Raw genomic sequence first — 21553 nt, forward strand, 5'->3', positions numbered from 1 at the left:
CAGATTTTAAGGTGTCACCTAAAATTTTTCAGTATATTTGGGGAAAGTTTAGACTGAAATGTGTGCTGTCCTGCAAGCTGAGTGGCTCTGGTGTTAAATTTTCCAGGCTGAGACATTTGCCGTGAATTCAAGCTTGAAGTGAGAATGTAGAGAATCGTCAAAGCCTCATAATTTTGGGAGAGTAAATACTCACTAGATGAGTGTTGACCACATCTGTAGCTATTAGATTAATGAGTATGAAGGTTCTGATAAGGGAAAAGATCAATTCTAAATTAAATTTATGTGAAAGAAAGAATGAATGTTATGACATGATTAAAAGAGTACATATCAATAAGTTTACTAGACATTGGGGTCATAAATATATTTTTACATTAAGAATATGCATAATTAAATTCCTTGTGAAGTCTCTTGAGATGTCCCATGATAGCATAAAATATTTAGGACAGGACCACAGAGTTTTTGGACTGATCTCAGGTGCAGGTGGTCACAGAGTCATTTGTCTCCTGGAGCCACAAGGAAGCCCTTGCTATGTTGGCAGAGAGGAGTGGGGGTGGGATGAACAGAACAGGGCTTCCTTCATGTCCAGCCCCTGGTGGCTGTCTCATTCAGTGGGACTCGTCTGTTGAGTTATGTGATGCACTGGGGCAGAGGCCTGATACATGCTGAATACTTTAAAAACAAATACCACTTAAAAGAGTTCTCTTAGGTAGGTTTTTTGTACATGATAGTTTTTTATGAAAGAGCTTGGTAAAGAAAATTTGTGACCATTTTATTTTTAGGGTGCTCTTTTCTTGGATTTCATATAGGTCATTGAAAATTATGAATTACATTACATATGACCATCTTGACATAAAATTTGACAGTTCTCAGCATTTTCTATTCTATTTGTTGTCTGGTGTTACCTATCTAGATTTTTTTGAAGACTTTGGAAGCATTTACATGGTTTTTGTTCTTGTTGTTGTTCTAGGTTAAAAATAAAACAATGTAGGTTTTATTTTGACTCTTTGAGCATATATTTTGACTAAACCTGCTGAATGAACTCTCCCTAAACATCTTGATATAGGCAACTTGTTAAGCAATTGATTTGGAATAGAATTGCAATTTCGTTAACTGGAGATAATACAGTATATTTCTGTGAGTTTATTGTAAATTCAACATGAAAAATGTGCAATATTATTCTGCTTTCTTCCATGCAAAGGGTGAAATCAAAATTGCTGTTTCTATTGAAGATGAAGCCAGCAAAGACCTGCCTCCCGCCGCCCTGCTCTATAGGCCAGTTCGTCAGTATGTTTACGGAGTCCTGTTTAGCTTGGCAGAAAGCAGAAAGAAAACTGAGAGACTTGCTTTTAGAAAGAACAGACTTCCACCAGAATGTATGTACTGTAAAATCCATTGTTTGTTTTCCTCGGTACCTCGTAATCTCTTGTGCATTTTTAAAGCCTTAGAAGAATCGTGACTGAGTTCACCCTGAGAGTCCCCACATAAAGGAGATGGGCTCCATCGGGGCTCTTACGAAAGGAGGACAAGCCACAGGTTGTTTTCCTCAGTAACATCCAAGCAGTGGTGTTTATTCAGTAAAATGATAAAACAACAGGTTTACACTTCAAACTGAACGTTGATCTGGAAACAGTCCTGACGGTCGCCATCCTCGTGGCTAACGTGTCCTGGGCAGACTGACAGCAGTTTCTGCTGTGGTGTCCACGAGATGTAGTTGGTTCCCTCTTTGCAGAAATCAGTGTTCCTGGGGAGGTCCCACAGGCTGCCCACTGGGCTGCTTCTGTGCAGTTGCTGATCACATCCCTGAAGCCAAGAGGGGACTTGTAACGATTTCCCTCAGAGGCCTCCAGCTGATCCATTCTGGGGATGGAGGGGGTAGCGGGAAGACGGAAACTGTTTGAAATTTGGGCAAAAGTCGAGGTCAAAGTATTTCCATCTTCAGCGGGCCAATGTAATTTTGGAGGAGAAAATCATGCCTTTCTGTTCTAGGTAATTTTATCTACTAATGTAGGGAATATAAAAGTCACTGTATATTTAGTAGGAAATACAGAAATGTTTCCCAAAATGTGCAATCTAAGAGCATTATGAAGTGTGGAAATTGTAGATTACTAAGTCATCCTCTAAACTGAGGATATTTAGTGACAGATCACCTGCTTGAATGGCAGGTCACTGCAGGCCTGGTGACATGGGTGAAGCTGAGCTCAAGGACAAGTATGAGAGTAGATCTTACCTTTGGAACTCAAAACTGGAGAGGTTCTAGCAATTTTATCTAAACACACAGTTCTATAGATTCTCTGTTTCTATTACTGTGACAAAATTGTGATTCTGTAAGCCTTTTAAATGAAGCCATCTGTCACTTCCCTTACTTGAAGATAGTCATACCTAGTGTGGCTGCAGAGCTATTTGTGTGACTGTAGCCGGAGAAGGTGATGCCGGCTGCACAGGGCCTCCTCTAGCTGATGTTTCTACCACCTTGATCAGGCCGGAGGCATCATGTGAAACACCAAGTGTGTCAGTGGACACTTTTCAAAGGCCCAGTACATTCCAGGTATACAAATTCTTTTCCCTTTCTCCCACTGTGTGACTTATTTGCTCAGAAAAGAAGACCTTTTTAACTTTGCACAGGATTGGCCAGTTTTCTGTGCTGGCCCTCCCAGGCCACCCTGGCCCCACAGCTGTGACCTCCAGTTCACCACCAGCCCTGAGCATCTTAGTCCCTGTAGCCTCTTGGGTCTCTGTTGGGCCTGGAATGCCGCATCCCATGCGGCCCTACTTCCTGCTGTGTCCTCAGCTCCATAGCACCATATTGGCTTTCATGGTGAAAGGCTGTTCTTCATTTGCTTGTGTGTTCCAGAAACACAGTTATCTTTACACAGAAAATCCTCAAGAGTTTTCAGTGATCAAAACCTGAATACCCTCAAGTATATCCCAGGTTGGGCTCCCCTTAGCAGTGTCCATAGCTTCATAGAGCAACCTGCATAGGGCTCGTGTGCTCTGTTCATGTCCTCAGCAGTGGGCGCTGTGCATCCCTCACCTGTTTCAGGGAGTTCTCTGTCACAGGTGAGCTGCAGGTGCCAGGTGCTCTTGGGAAGTAAGAGTCTTGGTCTCGTCTGCCCTGCTGCCGGTCTGTGACTTTAAAACACTGTGAAACACACAGCTGGCAGCACCTTACGTGCCCCACTCCCTCATCAGTGGACTTGTACCTAGTTGATACAGGTGTCTTACTGGCCTGGGAGAGGCTGGCCTTTTAGACAATAGGGGAAGCAGAAGCCAGGGGAGAGTATTGACTAAGTAGATTAGCATCCTCTAAACATAAGCAAGAGGGAGGCAAACTGTGGTAAAGAGCTGAATGTACAAACCACACCATAGGGCCCAATGCAGCTCTCACAGAGAAATGACTAGGTCGGCCTGCCTTTGGCAGGTCAGTTCTGGCTAGGGCTGGAGGGCATGGGGAATGGCATGATCAAGGGAAGGAGAAGGGTGGAAAAGTCTGAGGTGACTCAAATGAGCTCTTAGAGGCTCTGGATGGAGGTCTCTTGACCTCATTTGGAGGCTGGGAGGCAGAGGGAATACAAAAGAAAGGAGGAAAGTGTCCCAGTGTGAGGTGGATGGGGGAAGGGTCGGTGAGTGGGAGAAAGCCTTAACTTCAAAGAGAATTTGGCAGGCATGTCTGTTTCCTTTCCTCCTGCCTCTGCTCCCCTCCCCACTCCACTGACTTCTTTTCAAGGATGGCACACAGTCATTTGTCGTTGCTCTGTTACTTTGGGCCAGTGGAAAACACTGACTCTTACAATGCCACTGGTTTAGGTTTCCATACCTGAAACATCTACTAAGTGACTATTTTATGGAGAAAATATTGTAGCTTCTTTATGACCTGGATGAGGTGGGAAAATAACAATGTCTGATCATGCCAGAGAGACTAACCTTGTGCAGTTTCTCAGGAGTTCTTGGTTGATAATATTTGAAATCTTGTTTTACCTACACTTATTCATAGACCATATGTAGATGAAATTTTAAAATCAGTGGCACTTTGCACATGAAAGTGCACCATAAGGTCCTTGGGACAGATTTGTTCTCCACGTGCCTGCTGCCTTTGTCTTCCACTTTGGTAGCCAAATCTGAGCTGTGTGGGTTCCAGGTAAACCCTCCTACTCATGTGGGTGATGTAGCTACTTCTGAATGTGAGGGTTTTGATCTAACATGGTTTCAAAATGCTGTGCATACAGATGAATGTTCTTGGTGTGGTCACTGTGGCAATCAAGAATTTTCTCAGGAGGGGTTTGTTGTCAGAACTAGTCAAAGGGCATATTGAAGCCTATAGGGTTGTTCAAAAATACTTAGCTCCCATTAGATGTAAGACATGTATCCATTTGGAATTATTTCTCTTGATTAAGTCATATGATAAAATGTTCATAATCTACAATGAATATTCATATGACTTACCAAAGTTTCATTTTTTAAAATATGGCTAAAGTAGGATATATGCAGTCAAATCCTTAAAAAATCACAGCCATCTAGAGAAAATGGACTTGTGGACACAGTGGGAAAGGGAGAGAGTGGGATGAATGGAGAAAGTAGCCTCGACATATATACTCTATCACATGTAAAATAGATAGGTGGTGAGACGTTGCTGTGTAACCAGGGAGCCCAGTCTGGCTCTCTGCAGTGACCTAGAATGGTGGGGTGAGGGGAGGGAAGGAGGGCTCAGGTGGGAGGTGATATGTGTACAATTATGACTGAGCTGCGTTGTTGTATGGCAGAAAGCAACACAACATTGTAAAGCAATTTTCCTCTTGTTGAAGAATAAGTTATTAAAAAATTAAGATTAGATGATATGAAACATTCAGCTTATTCATCGTCATTTGACAATTCCAAAAATAATTTTGAAGAAATACAAACATAAGGGGGAAAAAAAATTTTAGCCTTTGAAAATCATATTGAATTACATGCTGGCAGTTTATTTTTCTGTTCTTCCCTGTGCATTTCCAGGTTCTATCATTTTGCTTTTAGGAGAGTAATAAGAATACTTGTTTATTGTGGGAGAATGCTACTGAAGTCACTGTTGTGGAATTCGCGGTCCTACCAGTGGGTCAAGGAGCAGACTGTTGACCCAGCACAGTCTCACCCATATGGGCTAAATGGTGATGGTGGCAGTTGCTCTGGGGAGAGGTGGGCCCAGGGAGCTAGCTATCTCTACAGCTGCTGCAATAGGGGCTGGGCCTGGAGCCAGGTACCTGGTCTGAGCTGGCCCTGGCCTCCAGACCTGTATGCGTGAGATCCAGGTGACGTGGCTGCTCCTCACAGGCACTTCTGCCCTGGAAGCAGCTCTGACCTTTAGTACCGTAGTGACTCTTCTTCTCCCTGGGGATGCTCCTCAGCCACCCAGGTACTCCCCAGTGATGAGTGGGAAGGACCAGAAGAAAGGAATCTGGTACTACAAAGACTACAGGATGATGAGTCACCTCAGCTATAGTTGAAGAGAAAAAACAGGCTTGGGAATTCCTTGGCAGTCCAATGGTTAGATCTCCACTGCAGGGGGCAAGGGTTTGACCCCTAGCCCGAGAACTAAGATCCCACAAACAATATGGTGTTGCCCCCCCCCCCCCCAATAGCAAGTTTATATACTATGCTTATATTTACTATACTCGTACTATGTTTAGGGCTTCCCCGATCGCTCGGCAGGTAAAGAATCTGCCTGCAAGAGACAGGAGATGCTGGTTTGATCCCTGGGTGAGGAAGATCCCTTGGAGAAGGAAATGGCAACCACTCCAGTATTCTTGCCTGAAAAATCCCATGGACAGGGGAGCCTGGCGGATACAGTTCAATGGATTGCAAAGAAACAAACATGACTGAGTGACTAATCACACAATACTACATTTGTATTTCCCTATATTTACTCTCTTCTTTCTAAACTGTCAAGAAAAGCCAAAAGGAACACATTGATTCTCCCCACCACCGCTGATCCAATTTGCTTTAGAAATTTTGTTAGTGCCAAGTCATTGGGATTGCTGATTGAAAATAAATTTGTTCATTGTGAATCACATTATAAAACAATACTTTAACATGACCAATATTAATTAGTGTATTGTTTTCATATGTGTGAAAATTGGTTGTCATAAACATTTTTCTTACGATTCTGTGAAGGCTGTTTGTATATTAATCTGAATTTTTTTATTCCTCAAAGCTTTTCAGGAGTAGCATTAGCAAACTGCTTTTCCCTCGCAGAACTTTGAGTGGCTGAGCTCGAGAGACATCTGTGGGAAGAGCAGTGTTGTCTGACAGGAATTGTTTGATGGTACTCTTTTGAATTAATGTTTATGTCCTTGAACTCCGGAGTTTCTAATACAGTAGGAATGACGTAAATGGGGAAACTGAAGTCTAGGAATAGTGTTAGCAAGTGTCTAACACCATGTAACACTGTGTTCTCCCTGCCCTGTGGCCTACTGAGCATGTATATGTTTGTGGACTGTAAGATACTCCCAGCCTCAGATATAAAAAGTTTAAGGAGAAAATTCATAGCCTTTTACTTTGCAGAATCATGGAGGGTACTCAAACGTGTCAGTATGAGGAAATGAGGGGCTAGTTGGACACCCAGCCTGCACACACAGGTGCTTGGAAGTTAACCGGCAGTTTTCCCATAAGAAGGATAGACCAGCTGTCGTTGTGCCCGTTTTCCCGTTTCTGATAAAACTCTGACATGAAGGAGTTGGAGTTCTGTTTTTATTTATTGTGTGTGTGTGTTTTCCTCTAAGTCCAGAAGAGCTCGGGGAGTAAAACAGCGGCTTCTCCCCAAATGCACACTGCACGACCCAGACCAGAGGTCCAGTCGGCGCTAGCCCTGGAGGTTGTTTGTACCCACCTTTTCCCTTATCTTCTAACCATATTGTGTGCGTGCTATAAAGCTCACCACTCATGGTGCTCTGGAATGAGCTTAGAGACGTAATTCATCGTATGGCACTGTAGGCAGCCACTACCGGTCAGTTGAAGTAGGCTCACAAAATGAAACATGTTCATTATTCCTGGCCTGGGATGGATCCCAAAATCAGTATTATAACCGATTCCTGAGATAGCTGGTTGTCATTTGTATGAATGTGAAAATAGAAGATTAACAACTGATGGAAAACATTGGGTTTTTACTAACAATTTAAGTCTTCAGCAGTGTTTTATGTCTTGAAATTGTATTTTGAAGAGGTGCTTCCAGCAAAGAAACTGTGTTACAAATTTAGCCGCTGGTAGTAACAGAAAACTGGTACCCTGGAGTTGCTTTTTGCCAGTGTAAAAATTCAGTTTAGTTTCAGGTAGGGAAAACAACCTGATGTTCAGATTTTTCAAGGTAGTCCACTTGAAATCCTGAGTTTTTCCTGTCAGTAGAAAAGACAAAACGAATCTTTATTGATGGTGATACATGAAGATTTATTCATGTACAGTAGCTAGATTAGCTGACCTCTGGGATTCGGAGAAGGCAATGGCACCCCACTCCAGTACTCTTGCCTGGAAAATCCCATCGATAGAGGAGCCTGGTAGGCTGCGGTCCATGGGGTCGCTAAGAGTTGGACACGACTGAGCGACTTCACTTTCACTTTTCACTTTCACACATTGGAGAAGGAAATGGCAACCCACTCCAGTGTTCTTGCCTGGAGAATCCCAGGGACAGGGGAGCCTGGTGGGCTGCCATCTATGGGATCACACAGAGTTGGACATGACTGAAGTGACTTAGCAGCAGCAGCAGGAATTCTCTTATTCTTGTTTTAACAAGGAGGCATGAACATGTCTTTCTAAATTGGTGCCTTCACAGAGAGGGTTTTATACCCCAGTGCTCTTGTCTGCACACAGAGTGTTCCCATAATCCAACTGTGCCATACCACTTGGATAATCCCTGTATAACTTTTTTTTTTTTTTGCAAAAATGCTAAGATCCCAGATTACGTGCTACTAGCTGGCTGCCTTGCATCGGCTTATCCCTGTGAGCTTCGGGAGAGCTCAGGGAGTAAAACAGCGGGCAGCAGCAGCTTGGGAAGAAGCGCAGGGCCAGAGGGAGAGAAGGTGCCCTGTTGGCATCAGCCACCCCACTGGAGGAACTTACAACACAGAGGCTGCTGTGTGTCTACCTGAAAAGGGGATGTCCCTTGGAATTCATTCATTTATAAAACACTAACCTTTAATTAATCTAATGTTATGAGCCTATAAACATAAGTTGGCCTCACATAGTCGTAAGCACGTAACAGAGGTGCAAGGTGTCTTTGCGTTTCCTCAACTGGACTGTGCGACAGAGTGAGTTGTTGGCCTGCCTTATTTTAGTGCCTGGTTCTAGGGCTGTGCTGGGGTAAGGGAAGTGAGGGACCCAAGCCTCAGAATTTAGGAAGACCCTTATTTTTCACACAGGCACATGGTGGTTGACATCTGAGCCCTGGGTACTTTTCCAACCTCACCCACTCCATAGTAGATGCTCAATAAATATCTGTTGGGTGATTGGCCAAAGTTTCCATAGCTCTAAAGTGGTGGTGTACACAAAAGATCTCCAAGTATTCAGTTTAAAAACAGATACATGTAAAAAATAAAGCAAATCAGGGCATCTTTGCTTTCGGAACAAAGCTTTTTTGTTACTGCACATTTATTTTCTCTGAGAACATGTATTTCCCAAATTAGACCTGAACATTCTAGTCATGAATAGTGCAGATAGCAACAAAAATGCTTAGAATATAAGAGGAAGCTAGTATATCTAATACTTCTTTACAGCTACAGTCTCCCCTGCATGTACTGGGGAAGTCCGTTTACCAGGACGTGGGAGGGATGGCCAGGTGAGTATTAGGTGGCAGTTCTCAGGCACAGGTGTGTGCTCATCTGTAGCCTTTGCAGGCTGAATAGGCTGTGATCACACAGCATCAGGCCAGGTAAATTCAGGCACACTTGGAGCCCCAGCTGGTGTAAACAGCTGTCTAGGGCAGCTTCAGGGAACACTCAGGAGAACTTGTGAAGGGACTGTTGGCATCTCTGACCTCCACTTCACTTTAGTGTAGGGTTTGAAGCATAAAGTATATACAGGTCTAAGCCTTTTGACCTTGAGAATGAAAATCTTCCACCAAAAATTTATTTCTAGAATGAAAACAATAAAACGATTGCTGAAAATTATTAAAGAGATACAAGAGCAGAGATGACAAAGGGGAAAGATATAAATAGATGAATATAGTTTTAATAAGAATGCTTCTATTGAGAAAACTCAAAGGAGACCCTGGCATTATAAACTGAGTTTTTTAAGATGCAGTAAGCTTAAGCATTGTTTGTGTGCACGCATGTGTGTGTGTGCGTGTGTGTGTGTATTTGGGGGGAAGAACATGAGAGACCTTAGATAACTAGGTTATTAACCCACATTAACAGCCAAAGATAAAATATAATTAGTTCCATTAAATAAATCTTTGTCACGAAAATGAAGATGCTACATGGAAGAAATAAATTTATTCATTTTTACTGTGGAGGGGCATGAAAATAAACTTTGTGGACTGAATGGAAACGCAGTGTACTGGTTAACGGCTTATCTTGTAACCTCCTTTCACTTGTTTTCTTGGGGCTGACAGCGTGCCAGCCTCTGTGAATGTAGTTGGAACAAAAGGAGGTGGGGTGTACTGCACCTAGGAGGGTGTTGGGTGGTGACACCTCTGCATACAGGTGGCAATCTATGGAGCGGTGTGCGCTGGAGTTCAGCAGGAACGGGGGTGGGTGGCTAGATTGTGAGTCCAAGGACAGGGTCTGCTGGACAGTAGGGACCTCACGAGTTTGTGTCTGGCACCTAAAATATAGATAAATTTAAAGATGCATGTATTTATTTATACATGTGTCTCTCTGTTTTGACTCGATGGACTTTAAACCTTCTAAGTTTAGAATTTTTTTAAACATTTAAACACTAAGATACTCAAATGTGATTTAAAGGGATTTCCTCAATGACAAAACAGTTACTTTTTTGTAAAAGAATTTTCAGAAACTGTCTTGATTTTGCACCCCTGCTCAAGCAGCCTGCTTCTAGGGATTGGGGTCCCTGCAGAATGGCTGGTCATGGAGCACCTCTGCAGCATACTCCCACCTGACTTGACTGGGGTTGATTGTGCAAAGCTTGCTTTTCCTGTTGCTAACAATCGTGCCTATCCAAGTATCTAACGCCTAAAATTCTTCATGACATTGGAAGAGATGATTGTCTAGACTTGGTGTGGAGCTGGAGATGAGCCAGTTAATCATTTACTTTTGTCGGGATTTGGGTTCTTCATAGTCTTCAGTTTGCCTCAGGTGTTACTTTAAGGAAAATGAGCCCAGGAAGAGGGTATGGTTATTTGGATAGAATTGACATGTCCAAGATCGCATTAGAATCATAGCACCATCCTGGCTTCTGTACCTGCTGTCAGCCCTGTGAGGGGAGGATGGGGGTCTCCATGTGGCCCTTCTTCAGCTCTCATGTTTATTGACCAAAGTAAGCTATTTGTTACAAAATGCACACCCACGTTTTACCATCTGACTGTTTATGTCAATGCACTTTGGGGAGAAGTTTTAACATATGTCTGTGCAGTGTGCTTTATCTCGATTGTTCTCCTTTCCCCATCACCGTTTTTCCCTTAAGTTATTTGGGAATCTTGTGGAGAAATGTGCATGTTTGTATTTCCAGAATTAATTCCTGCTAATAGTGGTAAAACTACTGTGGATAAAAAGTTATTTACGGAGTTTAAAAGTTATACTTGTTACAGTAGGAGATGCTTCAGTAAAGTGGCTACCAAGTGCAAATTATTTCTCAGATCTAATTAGTAAAAACATGGAGAAAAAGATCAGCTATCTAAATTGGATTTTCCATGATTTCTGTGATGATCACAAAATATGTATAAGTTGTACCCATTGTTATTACTAAAACTATTAATGGATTTATAATATTAAAGCAAATTTTGTCTAACATCCTTGATTTATACATACTAGTGAGAATCTTTGGTTGAGAAAAAATTTATTGATGGTCTGACTGAAATTCTGAATGAGTCACTTAAGTGCATAGAGTAGAAAACAAAATATTTTAGAGTTGAGAATTGATGACTGATGGCTTACTAATGAGAGAATGCATTGTTACCCAAGAAGTGACATCTTCATACTGTAATTACTAGAGCTGTTTTTGTGGGGCTTGAAGTAGCTAAGATAGGGCATAAATGGTTCTCTCATTTTCCTTTCTGTAGTTTCACCAGTGATCATTAAAGAGTGGGCAGCTTACAAAGGGAAATCGCCGCAAACCCCGGAATTGGTGGAAGCTCTTGCCTTCAGGGAATGGACCTGCCCCAATCTGAAGAGACTGTGGCTGGGGAAGGCGGTGGAGGACAAGAACCGCAGAATGAGGGCCTTCCTGGCCTGCATGAGGTCAGACACACCAGCCATGCTCAATCCAGCCAGTGTGCCCACTCATCTCACGGTGCTGTGCTGCGTGCTACGGTAGGTGCCGCTGGCCGCCCCTTCAGCCACTGCGTGTTCTCCAGCAGGCGCTTGTACAAATGCCTCTCAAAGAAGTGTCCTGTCTGAAGTTACAGTACAGTACCCCAGATTCACCTGGGGCTATTCCAGATGAATCACGTTGTCAACTGAATTTGTCCTCATCTAATATTTTCATATATTATAGAAACATAGGCCATGTAAATACAACATGAGTTTGAGCTGATGCTATTTAGTGTGTTTATAGAATAGGTAACATTTGATGAACCTGTATTTTATGTAGATATCATAATGATTTTAAACATAGTTTATCCTTTAAATGTTAAAGCTTTTGAAGACTCTTTTGGGGCTATAATATATGTTTATATATTAGTAAGTTTTCTTTGGTAAAATGTGTCTCTTCTTCCTCCTTCATTTATTTAATCATATGTAGATCAGTATGGACTTACGGTTATCTCTCTTTCTAGGGTTATGACCAGATAGAACCTTGTTATTTGGTTGTTCAGTTTGTTCCAGCTCAGGCCTTGGGATCTTGTTAAGTGGCTCCTATGTCCTTTGGCCCCCCCACCCCCCTCCAGCATGTCCTTGCTTTCTGGCACCATAGGATGCCCAGGTTCGTCCTGTGTCTGCCCTGCCCTGGAAGCTGCCGTCTCTAAAGGGCTGACTCCTGCCTTGGAGAGAAGGTTAAAAACCCAGATATGTGCACTGTGTTCTTCCAGACTCTTATCAGCCAATGGGCCACAAACGCCTGGGTGGAAACTGTTGGATTTTGGAGTAATTCAGTGGTGAAATTCTCGTCTGCTGTGCGGGAGGCCTGGGTTCAGTTCCCGGCCAATGCAAAAGCAGCTCTGTTGAGCTTCCCAGGTGGTGCCAGTGGTAAAGAATCCACCTGCCAGTGCAGAAGACACAGGAGATGCAGGTTCAGTCCGTGGGTCAGGAGGATCCCTTGGAGTCGGAAATCTCAATCCACTCCAGTATTCTTGCCTGGAAAATTCCCTGGACAGAGGAGCCTGGCAGGATATGGGGTTGCAAAAAAGTCAGACATGCCTTAACAGCTCAACAACAACAGCAATATAGCATGGAATATAGGTTTCTTATCTTTATCTCCATTGAGGATTGGCCTAGTGGGAAAGACTAATTTTTTCATTTTGGTTTTAGAATCTTCTTCTGATTTCCTCTGATGGAATTCATTTTATATTAGCCAAAACATTAAGACTTTGGGTTACTCAAAGATCAAATAGCAGTAGTGAATTTGGTTACTTTGTGTTTCTCTCTTCCAAGTTTAAAATGATGTGTGGCATTTAATCTGTTGGGTAGACAGCTAACTGTCTACTGTATGCCTGGCTTGAAGGTCCCATTGGGCCCTGAGTAAGAACGATGTGTGTGGCACTTGAGGCTTGTTTGGTTGCCCCTTGGCCAGAAGCAGCCATGCGTTAGTGCGGGACAGCCTCTGTTGATGCTTGCACAGTGCTCAAAGTATTTCATGATGCTTGGGATTGTGGTGCCTTCACGTCTTGTCTGTCCATTCACTGGACCTCATGGGGTACTGGGATACCTAGCAAGTGCAGACTGGACAGTGATCAGGCCCCACTCTTTGGCTCAGTCCTCCTGACTTCCTTGGCTATTACTCCAGAAATAGCTCTGCCTCTTTTAGGCACTGTTCAGATGGCCTCTGGAAAGTCATGATTTCAGGATTGTCCTGGTTCCCATTTGTTTGTTTTATAGTTGTTTATAAAAAAATACTCATTTTAGAACTTGAAAAGGTTAATAAATGCAATGAGTAATCTTGAGTTTGATTGAACCTCCTCCTGTGTTCATCTCAAGAAGCTTCAAGTGAGTACAGCACAGGTTCCCTCATACTTGCTACTTGGGTGGAAGCCAGAAAGCTTGCTTGGTTGTACAGAGACTGTTGTGTGCAGTGTGGGCTTGAAGCCATGGAGTTTCCCACTTGGTAAGACTCACAGAGTTTCGGATCCTGAGGACGAGGGACTGGTTGGGAAGAGATGAGAGAGAGTGGCTTGTGGGACAGGTCTCAGGATTTCTGGTCAGGACATCAGTAAATGGGTTGGTCCATCTCTGTGAAGAGAATTTGTTCTACCTTCACTAGTGTTTTGGGCCACAGGGACAAGCAGGTAAAGTTTACCCTGCATGGCCTGTTTGATTGATGGGTATGGCCTGCTAAGAATGTGGAATGAAGGGCATGGGAGTGGAGGCAGGGGCAGGTGCAAATGAGTAAGAAGGTTGGTGTGTGTCTCCAAGGGCTTGCCAAGGACAGGCTATAGTCTAGGACCCATGGGCCCAGTGGTCTTTCTCTGGAGAAATTGCAGCTATGTGACAGCGGTCTGCTGAGCTTGGGGGAGGGGCATCAAAGGGCAGCTTCTGTGTCCCCGATATGGTGAGGCCCTGTTGGAGGCCATGCAGCATGACCCTTGGCCTTGATGGCTGGGCTGGGCAAATGTCAGCAGCCACAAGGCCAGGCTGTCATCCCAAAGGCTCTTCCCTTCCTTAATCTTTTCTTTTTTTTTTTTTTTTAACATAATTTTAAACTTGAAATTCCAAGATTAGTACAAAGAGTTGGTGGCTATTTTTCACTCAGTTTCCCCACATATTAAATGTTTATTGCGGTGGCTTTCTCCTCTTCTCTCCTGGGTGTTTGTCTAGAATCCCTTGAATGGAAGCTGTGAGTATGATACCCCCCTTATCCCTAATCTCTTTGTTTCCTTTAAAAAAAAAAAAAAAAGGACATCCTCAAAATCAGAAAAATACTGATACATCTCATCTACAGATACTCAGATTTTTCTTGTTATCACAGTAACATCCTTTATTAGTAACGAAATCTTGCCTTGTTCTTGTGTTCAGGTGCCTTGTCTCCTCCAAGCTTCTCAGGTTTCTTTGGGTTGATGCAGAGATGTTTCTGAAGAGTAAACACTGGTGTGTTTTGTAGATCAAGGATCTGGAGATCATGTCTTTTAGACAACATGTGAACTAATGGTTGTGGCTGCTCCAGGAAATTGTGTTTCAAAACAGTCAGCCAGCCCCTGGGTGCAGTTGGTCAATCTCTGGGTAGACTTTTCCTCAGTCTAGATTTGCTGATGTTCTTTCGTGATGAGGTTCCACTTCTGCCTTTGGGGCAGGCATAACCTAGTGATGTCAGCACCCACATGTTACATATGTTGCAAATGTGACATTGCAAGAGCAATCAGGACTTCACTGGTGGTCCAGTGGTTAAGAATTCCCTGCCCATGCAAGGGACACGGATTCCATTCCTGGTCTGGGAGGATCCTGCCTGCCCTGGGGCAGCTAGTCCCATTCACAGCAAATGCTGAGCCTGTGTGCCACCACTTCTGAAGCCTACACGCCCTGGAGCCCGGACCCCGCAACGAGAGATGCTGACGCAGTGAGAAGCTGGCGAGCCACAACCAGAGAAAGCCAGTGTGCAGCAGTGAAGACCCAGCATAGCCATAAATAAGTGAACGAATGAACAGAGCAATCAGAAAGGGAGAGAATGATAGCCAAATCTCTCGAATCCTTGTAGAGTCGCCAAGGAGTGGCCAGCATCTGAGCAGAGGTTCAGTGTGAGGGCAAAGCATGTGTCCAGGATGAAACAGAAAGCAGCCTTCCTGGGGGACAGCTGAGACCAGACAAACAAGGTCCTCATCCAAGAGAGCTTCTGAGAAGAGAAACTGAGTTACGTTCTGGAGGAACTTAATGAATTCAGTAAGGCAGATAGAGGGTTTGAGCCCCCCAAACAAGTGCAGCTTGTTGCAACACCCCCAGGAGCATAGCCAGGGTTCAGCTGCCCAACTGTGCCGGTCAGAGGCAGACCACGTTGGTTCTGTCCACCAAGCGACTTGGAGACCTGCTTCTAGTCCCGCTTCCATGCTTCTAAAGGGCAGTGAGAGGAGAGGTGACTAGCAGCGAACTCAGATGCCCTCAGACTCCAGTGGTAGGAAACTTAAAGCCTGGCCCAGGAGGAAGACATGGAAAAGAGTGTCTGGAGAAAACAGAAACATAAAGAGATTGAGAACACTGTCAGTGCACAGATAAGGATAGCGTGGACACAGGAGATCACCGAGGGTCAGCTTTAGTTCACTGCAGTGCCTGTGGTACTGTCCACGTTCTGTGGTATTTAAGCTGGCTCTCTGTGTGTATGCATATCTTTAGGAACACACATCATGCTCTTTGTATATACAGAAGGTCCTTCTGAGGACTTGAATTGAAAAAGAGATAAAGGTTAACTTTTAAAAAATGTAAATAGAAAGTCAGATGAAGGAAATGGTAGGTATTGGGATTCTCTCGTAGCTAAGTTGGTAAAGAATCTGCCTGCCATGAAGGAGACCCAGGTTTGATCTCCTGGCTCGGGAGATTCTGTGAAGAAGGAAATGGCAACCCACTCCAGTATTCTTGCCTGGGAAATCCCATGGACAGAGGAGCCTGGCGGGCTACAGTGCATGAGGTCGCAAAGAGTCGGACACAACTTAGTGACTAAACCACCACTAACCCAAAAGACTTTCTATTACAGCTAAACTGAGTGCTGAGTGTCTTTGCTGCCAGGAAAACCAGGGAAGAACTTGAGAAAAAGAACCTGTCCATGAAATTGTCTTTTCCTGAATCATAATATTTAAAGAAACATCTAGCTTTAGGACTAGGGGATGAAAAGGGGAATTAGTGTTTGCAGGATGAAAAGAGTTGTAGTGATGGATGGTGGGGGATGTCTGTTGGAATACAGTGAATATATCTAATGCTGTTGCACTGTCCATTTAAAAATGATTAAAATGCTAGATTTTTTGTTATGTGTATTTTGAAGTGTTGGCTGCTCAGATGTTATGTGTATTTTACCACAGTTTTTAAGAAATAAAAGGGATGCATAATATGGATACTTAGGCAAAGAATGTTTTATATTGAGGACAATCTTTCCACAATAATTTTTTTCAGAGAGAAATAGGGAGACTTTCTTCAGACTTGCTGTTTCTTGCATCAAACTCTGGTTAAAACTCAGTAAGACTTTTGTTTAAGATGTTTGGCACTCAACCAATTGCATAGGGTATTATTTTTATCTTTGTAAGTGTTGACAGTTTAATGAAATAAAACTTTTACATCACACTACTAAGTATATCTGATCGAATCTAAATACCATAGAGATTTAACACCCACCTTGTTTACCTTGTTTGTTTACCTTGAAGTTGCATTTCCTTTCTGCTTCTACTGCATGATTTGACCATGAAGTACATAAGCTCTGTGCCTCCACTGCACCATCTCTATAATGGGACAGTAAAGGTTCCTGCCTCAGAGTGGCTGTGACCACTTAAGGAATCAGGTGTGTGTAAATACTCAGACTAGCGCCTGGCACCAGCGAGCACGTTGGTTTTTCTATTGGGATTTTTACTGAAGATACTCCTCTTAATCATTTGGATAGAACTTCCTTCTTCCACTTTTATGTTTACGTTCTTGTGGATGAATATTAATTATTACCGAAATGAGAGAAGGCTCTGCACTAACCCTGATCCTAATTTTTCTCAACTTAAATTTTAAGCACTGAGAAACCTTTCTCAGCAGACAGTCCTGGAAAAGAGCTTTGTTAGGCATATCACAGTTCTCCAGACTCCTTTTAAACTATTTGCCAGAGATCACATAGGGATCACCAGGAGTTATTTGGGGGGATCAGCTGGCAACTTGATTAGGTTATCCTTCAAGTTTGCTGAATGTAGACTTAGGAACCATTGGATATGCAGTGAGACTTATGATGAAGTTCTTAATGGCTGGCTCCTCACTCTCTCACACCCAAATACTGTTTGGGGTTGTGCCCTTACCTAGTGCTCTGGAGGTTGCCACTGGGCCAGTGCTGAGCGGCAAGGTGAGTAAAGGGGAAGTGATCCGTAGAGAAAAGGGACTGTGGACACCTGGCAGTTCTCAGGCAGATAGTACAAATGGAAGTTTGAAGATTTAGAAATTGATTTCCCTTTAGGTGCTCACACCAGGGTGGCCCCAGTAAGTCTGCACTGACCCCAGGGATTGCAGGCACTAGTTCTTCAGGTGCCGGTTCTGACGCCTGAAGCTTTATTGTCCCTGCTATCACTTCCTGTTCCACTGCAGGGCATTCACCCGCCACCACCAGAGCCCCTTCTGTGCAGGTGATTTACACAAGACCTAACTCTTCATCAGGAGGTAAATCTTGCTTATTTGGACTTAGGGCCTGCCTCCCAGGTACCCTGTGTTGAATTAAAATAGATAAATCATATAAATTGGTGCTTAACATATATTTTCAGAGTTTAAACCCCTCAGAAAAATATATAAGTTGTATCAAAAAAAAAAAAAATCACCAGCTGGTTTGCAGTGTGTTCTTATTTAGTGTGCTATTTTTAATTATTCCAGATCAAACATTCTGATCAGCCCAGCTAATGATTAGGTTTCCATTTGTAACTGACATCATCCAGTGAAACTAGAGAAGCTGGCTAAGAAATCCATCTAGGCCTCCTTGGTTTGCGTCATCCTGACTCTCCCTAGAACCGGAACACCAGGTTGTGCGTGTGACTGGTGACTGCTCCATCCTGACACCAGACCCTCTCTCTCCGCCCCCTGTAGGTATATGGTGCAGTGGCCTGGAGCACGGATACTGCGTCGCCAGGAGCTGGATGCCTTCCTGGCTCAGGCGCTGTCCCCCAAACTCTATGAGCCTGATCAGCTGCAGGAGCTCAAGGTAATCTGCAAACCTCATTCTTTGTTTTGGGAGGTCTTGTTTCGGAGCCATGGCTCAACGAGCAGCCACTCAGTGCACTAAACTAGTAATACTAATGACGTGAACTTGAGAGCCTTCAGGGCAAAAGGAATTTCCTTCCCGGTTATAGAAACAGTCAAGTCTACTTTTGTGCGATAAAGATTTTTCCCTTGTTTACCAGTGGGTGTTTATTCTTGTTTTTCACATCAGGAAGTAAACTTGCCTTTTATTTCAGGTGGGGATCCCAAACCCTGGGAGGGCTTAGTCCTAAGAGTTTACTAACATCTGACCAGGATTCTTTTTCTTATTTCGTTCTATTATTCCTAAATACAACATTCGTTTTCTCTAAAAAAAAAAAAAAAAAAAAAGTCTTTGCCCTCCTGGTATTATAAATCCCTTTTAAAAAACCACTTGAAGAACAATGTTATGTCATCATTCCTGTGCCCTCTTAGTCAGCATTTAACATCGTATTCCTTTTAATTTTCCCTTCTAGTATTCTTTTTTTCCTTTGATTGTTTTGACAGTATTAGTTTTGTCCATTTTGTCACCTGATTTTTTGGTGTGCTTATCTTTTCAGTGCACTTTTGTTAGTCACTGTGTCCATGTGGCTGTACTTGCTTTCTAATTTCTACACTAAATTTTAGAAAGTTCAAGACTTCAGAGTTAGCTAAATTAGTGGATCCGCCTTTTCTTTTTAATGTGCAGGGTTTTGGTTTTTTCTTTGCCATTGGTTTGATTTTTTTGTTGTGGTTTGTGTTTTTTGTTTGTTTTTTTTACAAAATTTGATTTGTAATCAAGTAATCTCTTTTGACAAAATCGCCTTCACTTTTAGACCATTCTCTATGAAGGCGTTCTTTCCCTGCAGAAGAGTTTGAGGCTCATTTGATGGGTTTTCAGTATTCTACTGTTGGGGCGCAATAAATCTGTGGTTGCCCCTAAATTATGGAGTTAAATTCAGTAATCCAGTGTTGACCCTCAACTGTGTGGAGCCCATGTCATTTGTGATCGCCTTAGGCTTCTGATGACTTTGAAACAAGCTAAACCAAAGACAACCAAACTTAGGAGAGTCTACCTCAAATTATATTCTTTACTTTGTAGTTTAAACTTTTCTGTTAGACAGACATTTTTTTTTTAATGGTTTTGAATTTAAGTTTTCGTTCTAGAATGTTTGGCCGGGTGTCCCCTGAGAGGCTGGTACTAAGTGCAGGCTCTGCGTCCTGTATCCCAGAGTGTGGTGCCATCACCACCATCTTCATCAGCAGACTGTGCTCAGGGGTGTTGTAAATACTTTTACTAGAGTGTGGTGCCATCCCTCTACCTCTACTTCCTGTTTCTCTTATTTAGATTATTACATCAGTATTGACATCCCAGTTCTGAAAATCAGACCGCCAGGTATCAGGTATGCCCACCAAGCCTTATTCACCATCAACTTGCTTTTACTCAAAGTTCATCTTCTCCCATATCCTTTTCATTTTTGGATCAACACATAGGATATAACTTTTGAAAGACAGTCACACTTTAAGCTTTCATTTTGGTTCTTTTGAGGTCTTAGTGCTTTCATGATTTTCTCCTGATTCTTCATCTAAAGCCAGGCATTTCTAGAGCTGTGTTTAGAAAGACCCATTTTATGTGCAGTTACTTCAAGCCCACCACTATCCCTTTGGGTCTTGCTGGTCTGGAGGTCTATGTTCCTTTCACCAAGGACAGCCTGCATCATTAGTGCTTCATTCACGAGCACCATAAATTCTGAAAGAGCTGAAAGGGAAAATAACAGCATTCACTGGGGGAAGAAATAGTTGGGGTGTTTTGTTTTGCTTTGTTTTTTAAGATCAGTGATCCTCTCAGTTATCAGATTGAGAACTAATCATTTAAATGAACAAAAATCCTTATGCAGAGACTGAGAGTCCCAAAATTCAGTGATAGAAAAGTAAATTTCAAAATTGCTTTTTCACTTAACCATTCAAGTTGTTTTGCTATTTCAAAAGCAGTGACAATGCTTTTCTATAAAACACCATTTTCCTGCTTAGGATATAGTCAACTCTTGATTTTTGTTGTTGTTTTAGAGGCCATTATCCAGTTTGTGGATTGCCCAGATCCTGTTTTTCTTCTCCCATTTTTGCCCATCATGTGCTTTGAGAATAAAGAGGAGAAGAGAAAAGACCTAATTTTGACAGTTTGCCCTCTTGATGGCTATTCTGATGGGAGGTTTGGGAAAAGATGTTGAAACCATTGGTTTAAATGAATTTGCAAGAGTTTCATCTTGTCCATTCTCTGTCCTCCCGCCACAACCCTGAACAATTGAGTGTTCTGCGTGGCTCAGTGATTGACAGCCCTCACTTTTTCCCTGTTATTTTATTTTTTTTTTTTGGCACTTCTTCTAGGTTACCAGCACAAACATAAAGACTAAGGTAAAATCAGCACTGATGCTGTATTTGAAGGAGGGTGGGTAAAGGATGAAGAGAAAGATCTTTGTACAGTTTTAATATTTATCCAGTTTCTTTCTCCCTTGCTCTTGACATCCCTATAATTGCCTTAAATTCTTTTAACAGTTTCACATGCCAAGTGCAGAATTAAAAGATGGAAAATGAAGAGCTTTAAAGACAGTATTAGGGACGTGCAGCATGTCTGTGATACCTGTAAGAATTGTTGTGCATATAGGTAAATATGCCAAATCAAAGTAAGAGTCTGTTGCCCAGTAATTAGAAGTTGGACAAAGTAAACCTCACTGGAATTTGGTTCTTCAACTAATTGGCTGGAGATACATTCCATATTTGTGTTTCCTATAAGATCAGAAAATCTTGTCAGTATTTTTCTAGTTGAGGAACTTTGAATAATGGTGAATATTTTATCTTCTGTGGTATAAGAGAATGAGGTTAAAATGTGAATATTACAGCCATTTCTGTGACCACGGGTTCAGATTCTGGTGCTACCAGTTATCAGTTTTGTGACCTTGAGCTCTCTGTGACTCAGTTTCTCCATCTCCGAAATGGAGTTCTAACAGAAGTATCACACATACAGTTGTTGAGATGCTAATGAAGTAATATATGAAAAAATACTTAGTGTGGTATCTGATACATATTTATTAAGTGCCCCATAAATATTAGATAGTGTTATATGTATAATTAACATGTAGGGAATGAAATATAAAGTGCCATGTAAAATAATTAAAATTAAAAAAAAATTTTTTGAATAAAGTGAATCCACACAGCAATTGAGATTTTATTCACTTTATTTAGACAATTTCTAAGAATTTTCCTCTACTGAATTAATAGTAGTTGCTATTTCTAAAATGAATTGACTTGAAAATCATTTTTTAAACCCATAAAAACAAAGTTCATTAAGTAATGATAAGGTCATTTAAAATAAATACATGTGTGTGGGTAAGGTAGACGTAGCC

General features: G+C 42.4%; 1 protein-coding gene across 1 annotated transcript in view; it reads left to right on the forward strand.

Moving 5' to 3' along the window:
* The window catches only part of FAM120A (family with sequence similarity 120A), a 122381-nt gene that overhangs the window by 85232 nt on the left and 15596 nt on the right, over positions 1 to 21553 (forward strand). The window contains exons 10-12 of the mRNA XM_043453807.1: positions 1199 to 1373; positions 11195 to 11444; positions 18024 to 18138. Of these exons, the coding sequence (XP_043309742.1) occupies positions 1199 to 1373; positions 11195 to 11444; positions 18024 to 18138 (540 nt within the window). The remainder of the gene's footprint in view (positions 1 to 1198; positions 1374 to 11194; positions 11445 to 18023; positions 18139 to 21553) is intronic.

The sequence above is a fragment of the Cervus canadensis genome, chromosome 30 (genome assembly GCF_019320065.1).
Source record: "Cervus canadensis isolate Bull #8, Minnesota chromosome 30, ASM1932006v1, whole genome shotgun sequence".
Taxonomy (NCBI): Eukaryota; Metazoa; Chordata; class Mammalia; order Artiodactyla; family Cervidae; genus Cervus; species Cervus canadensis.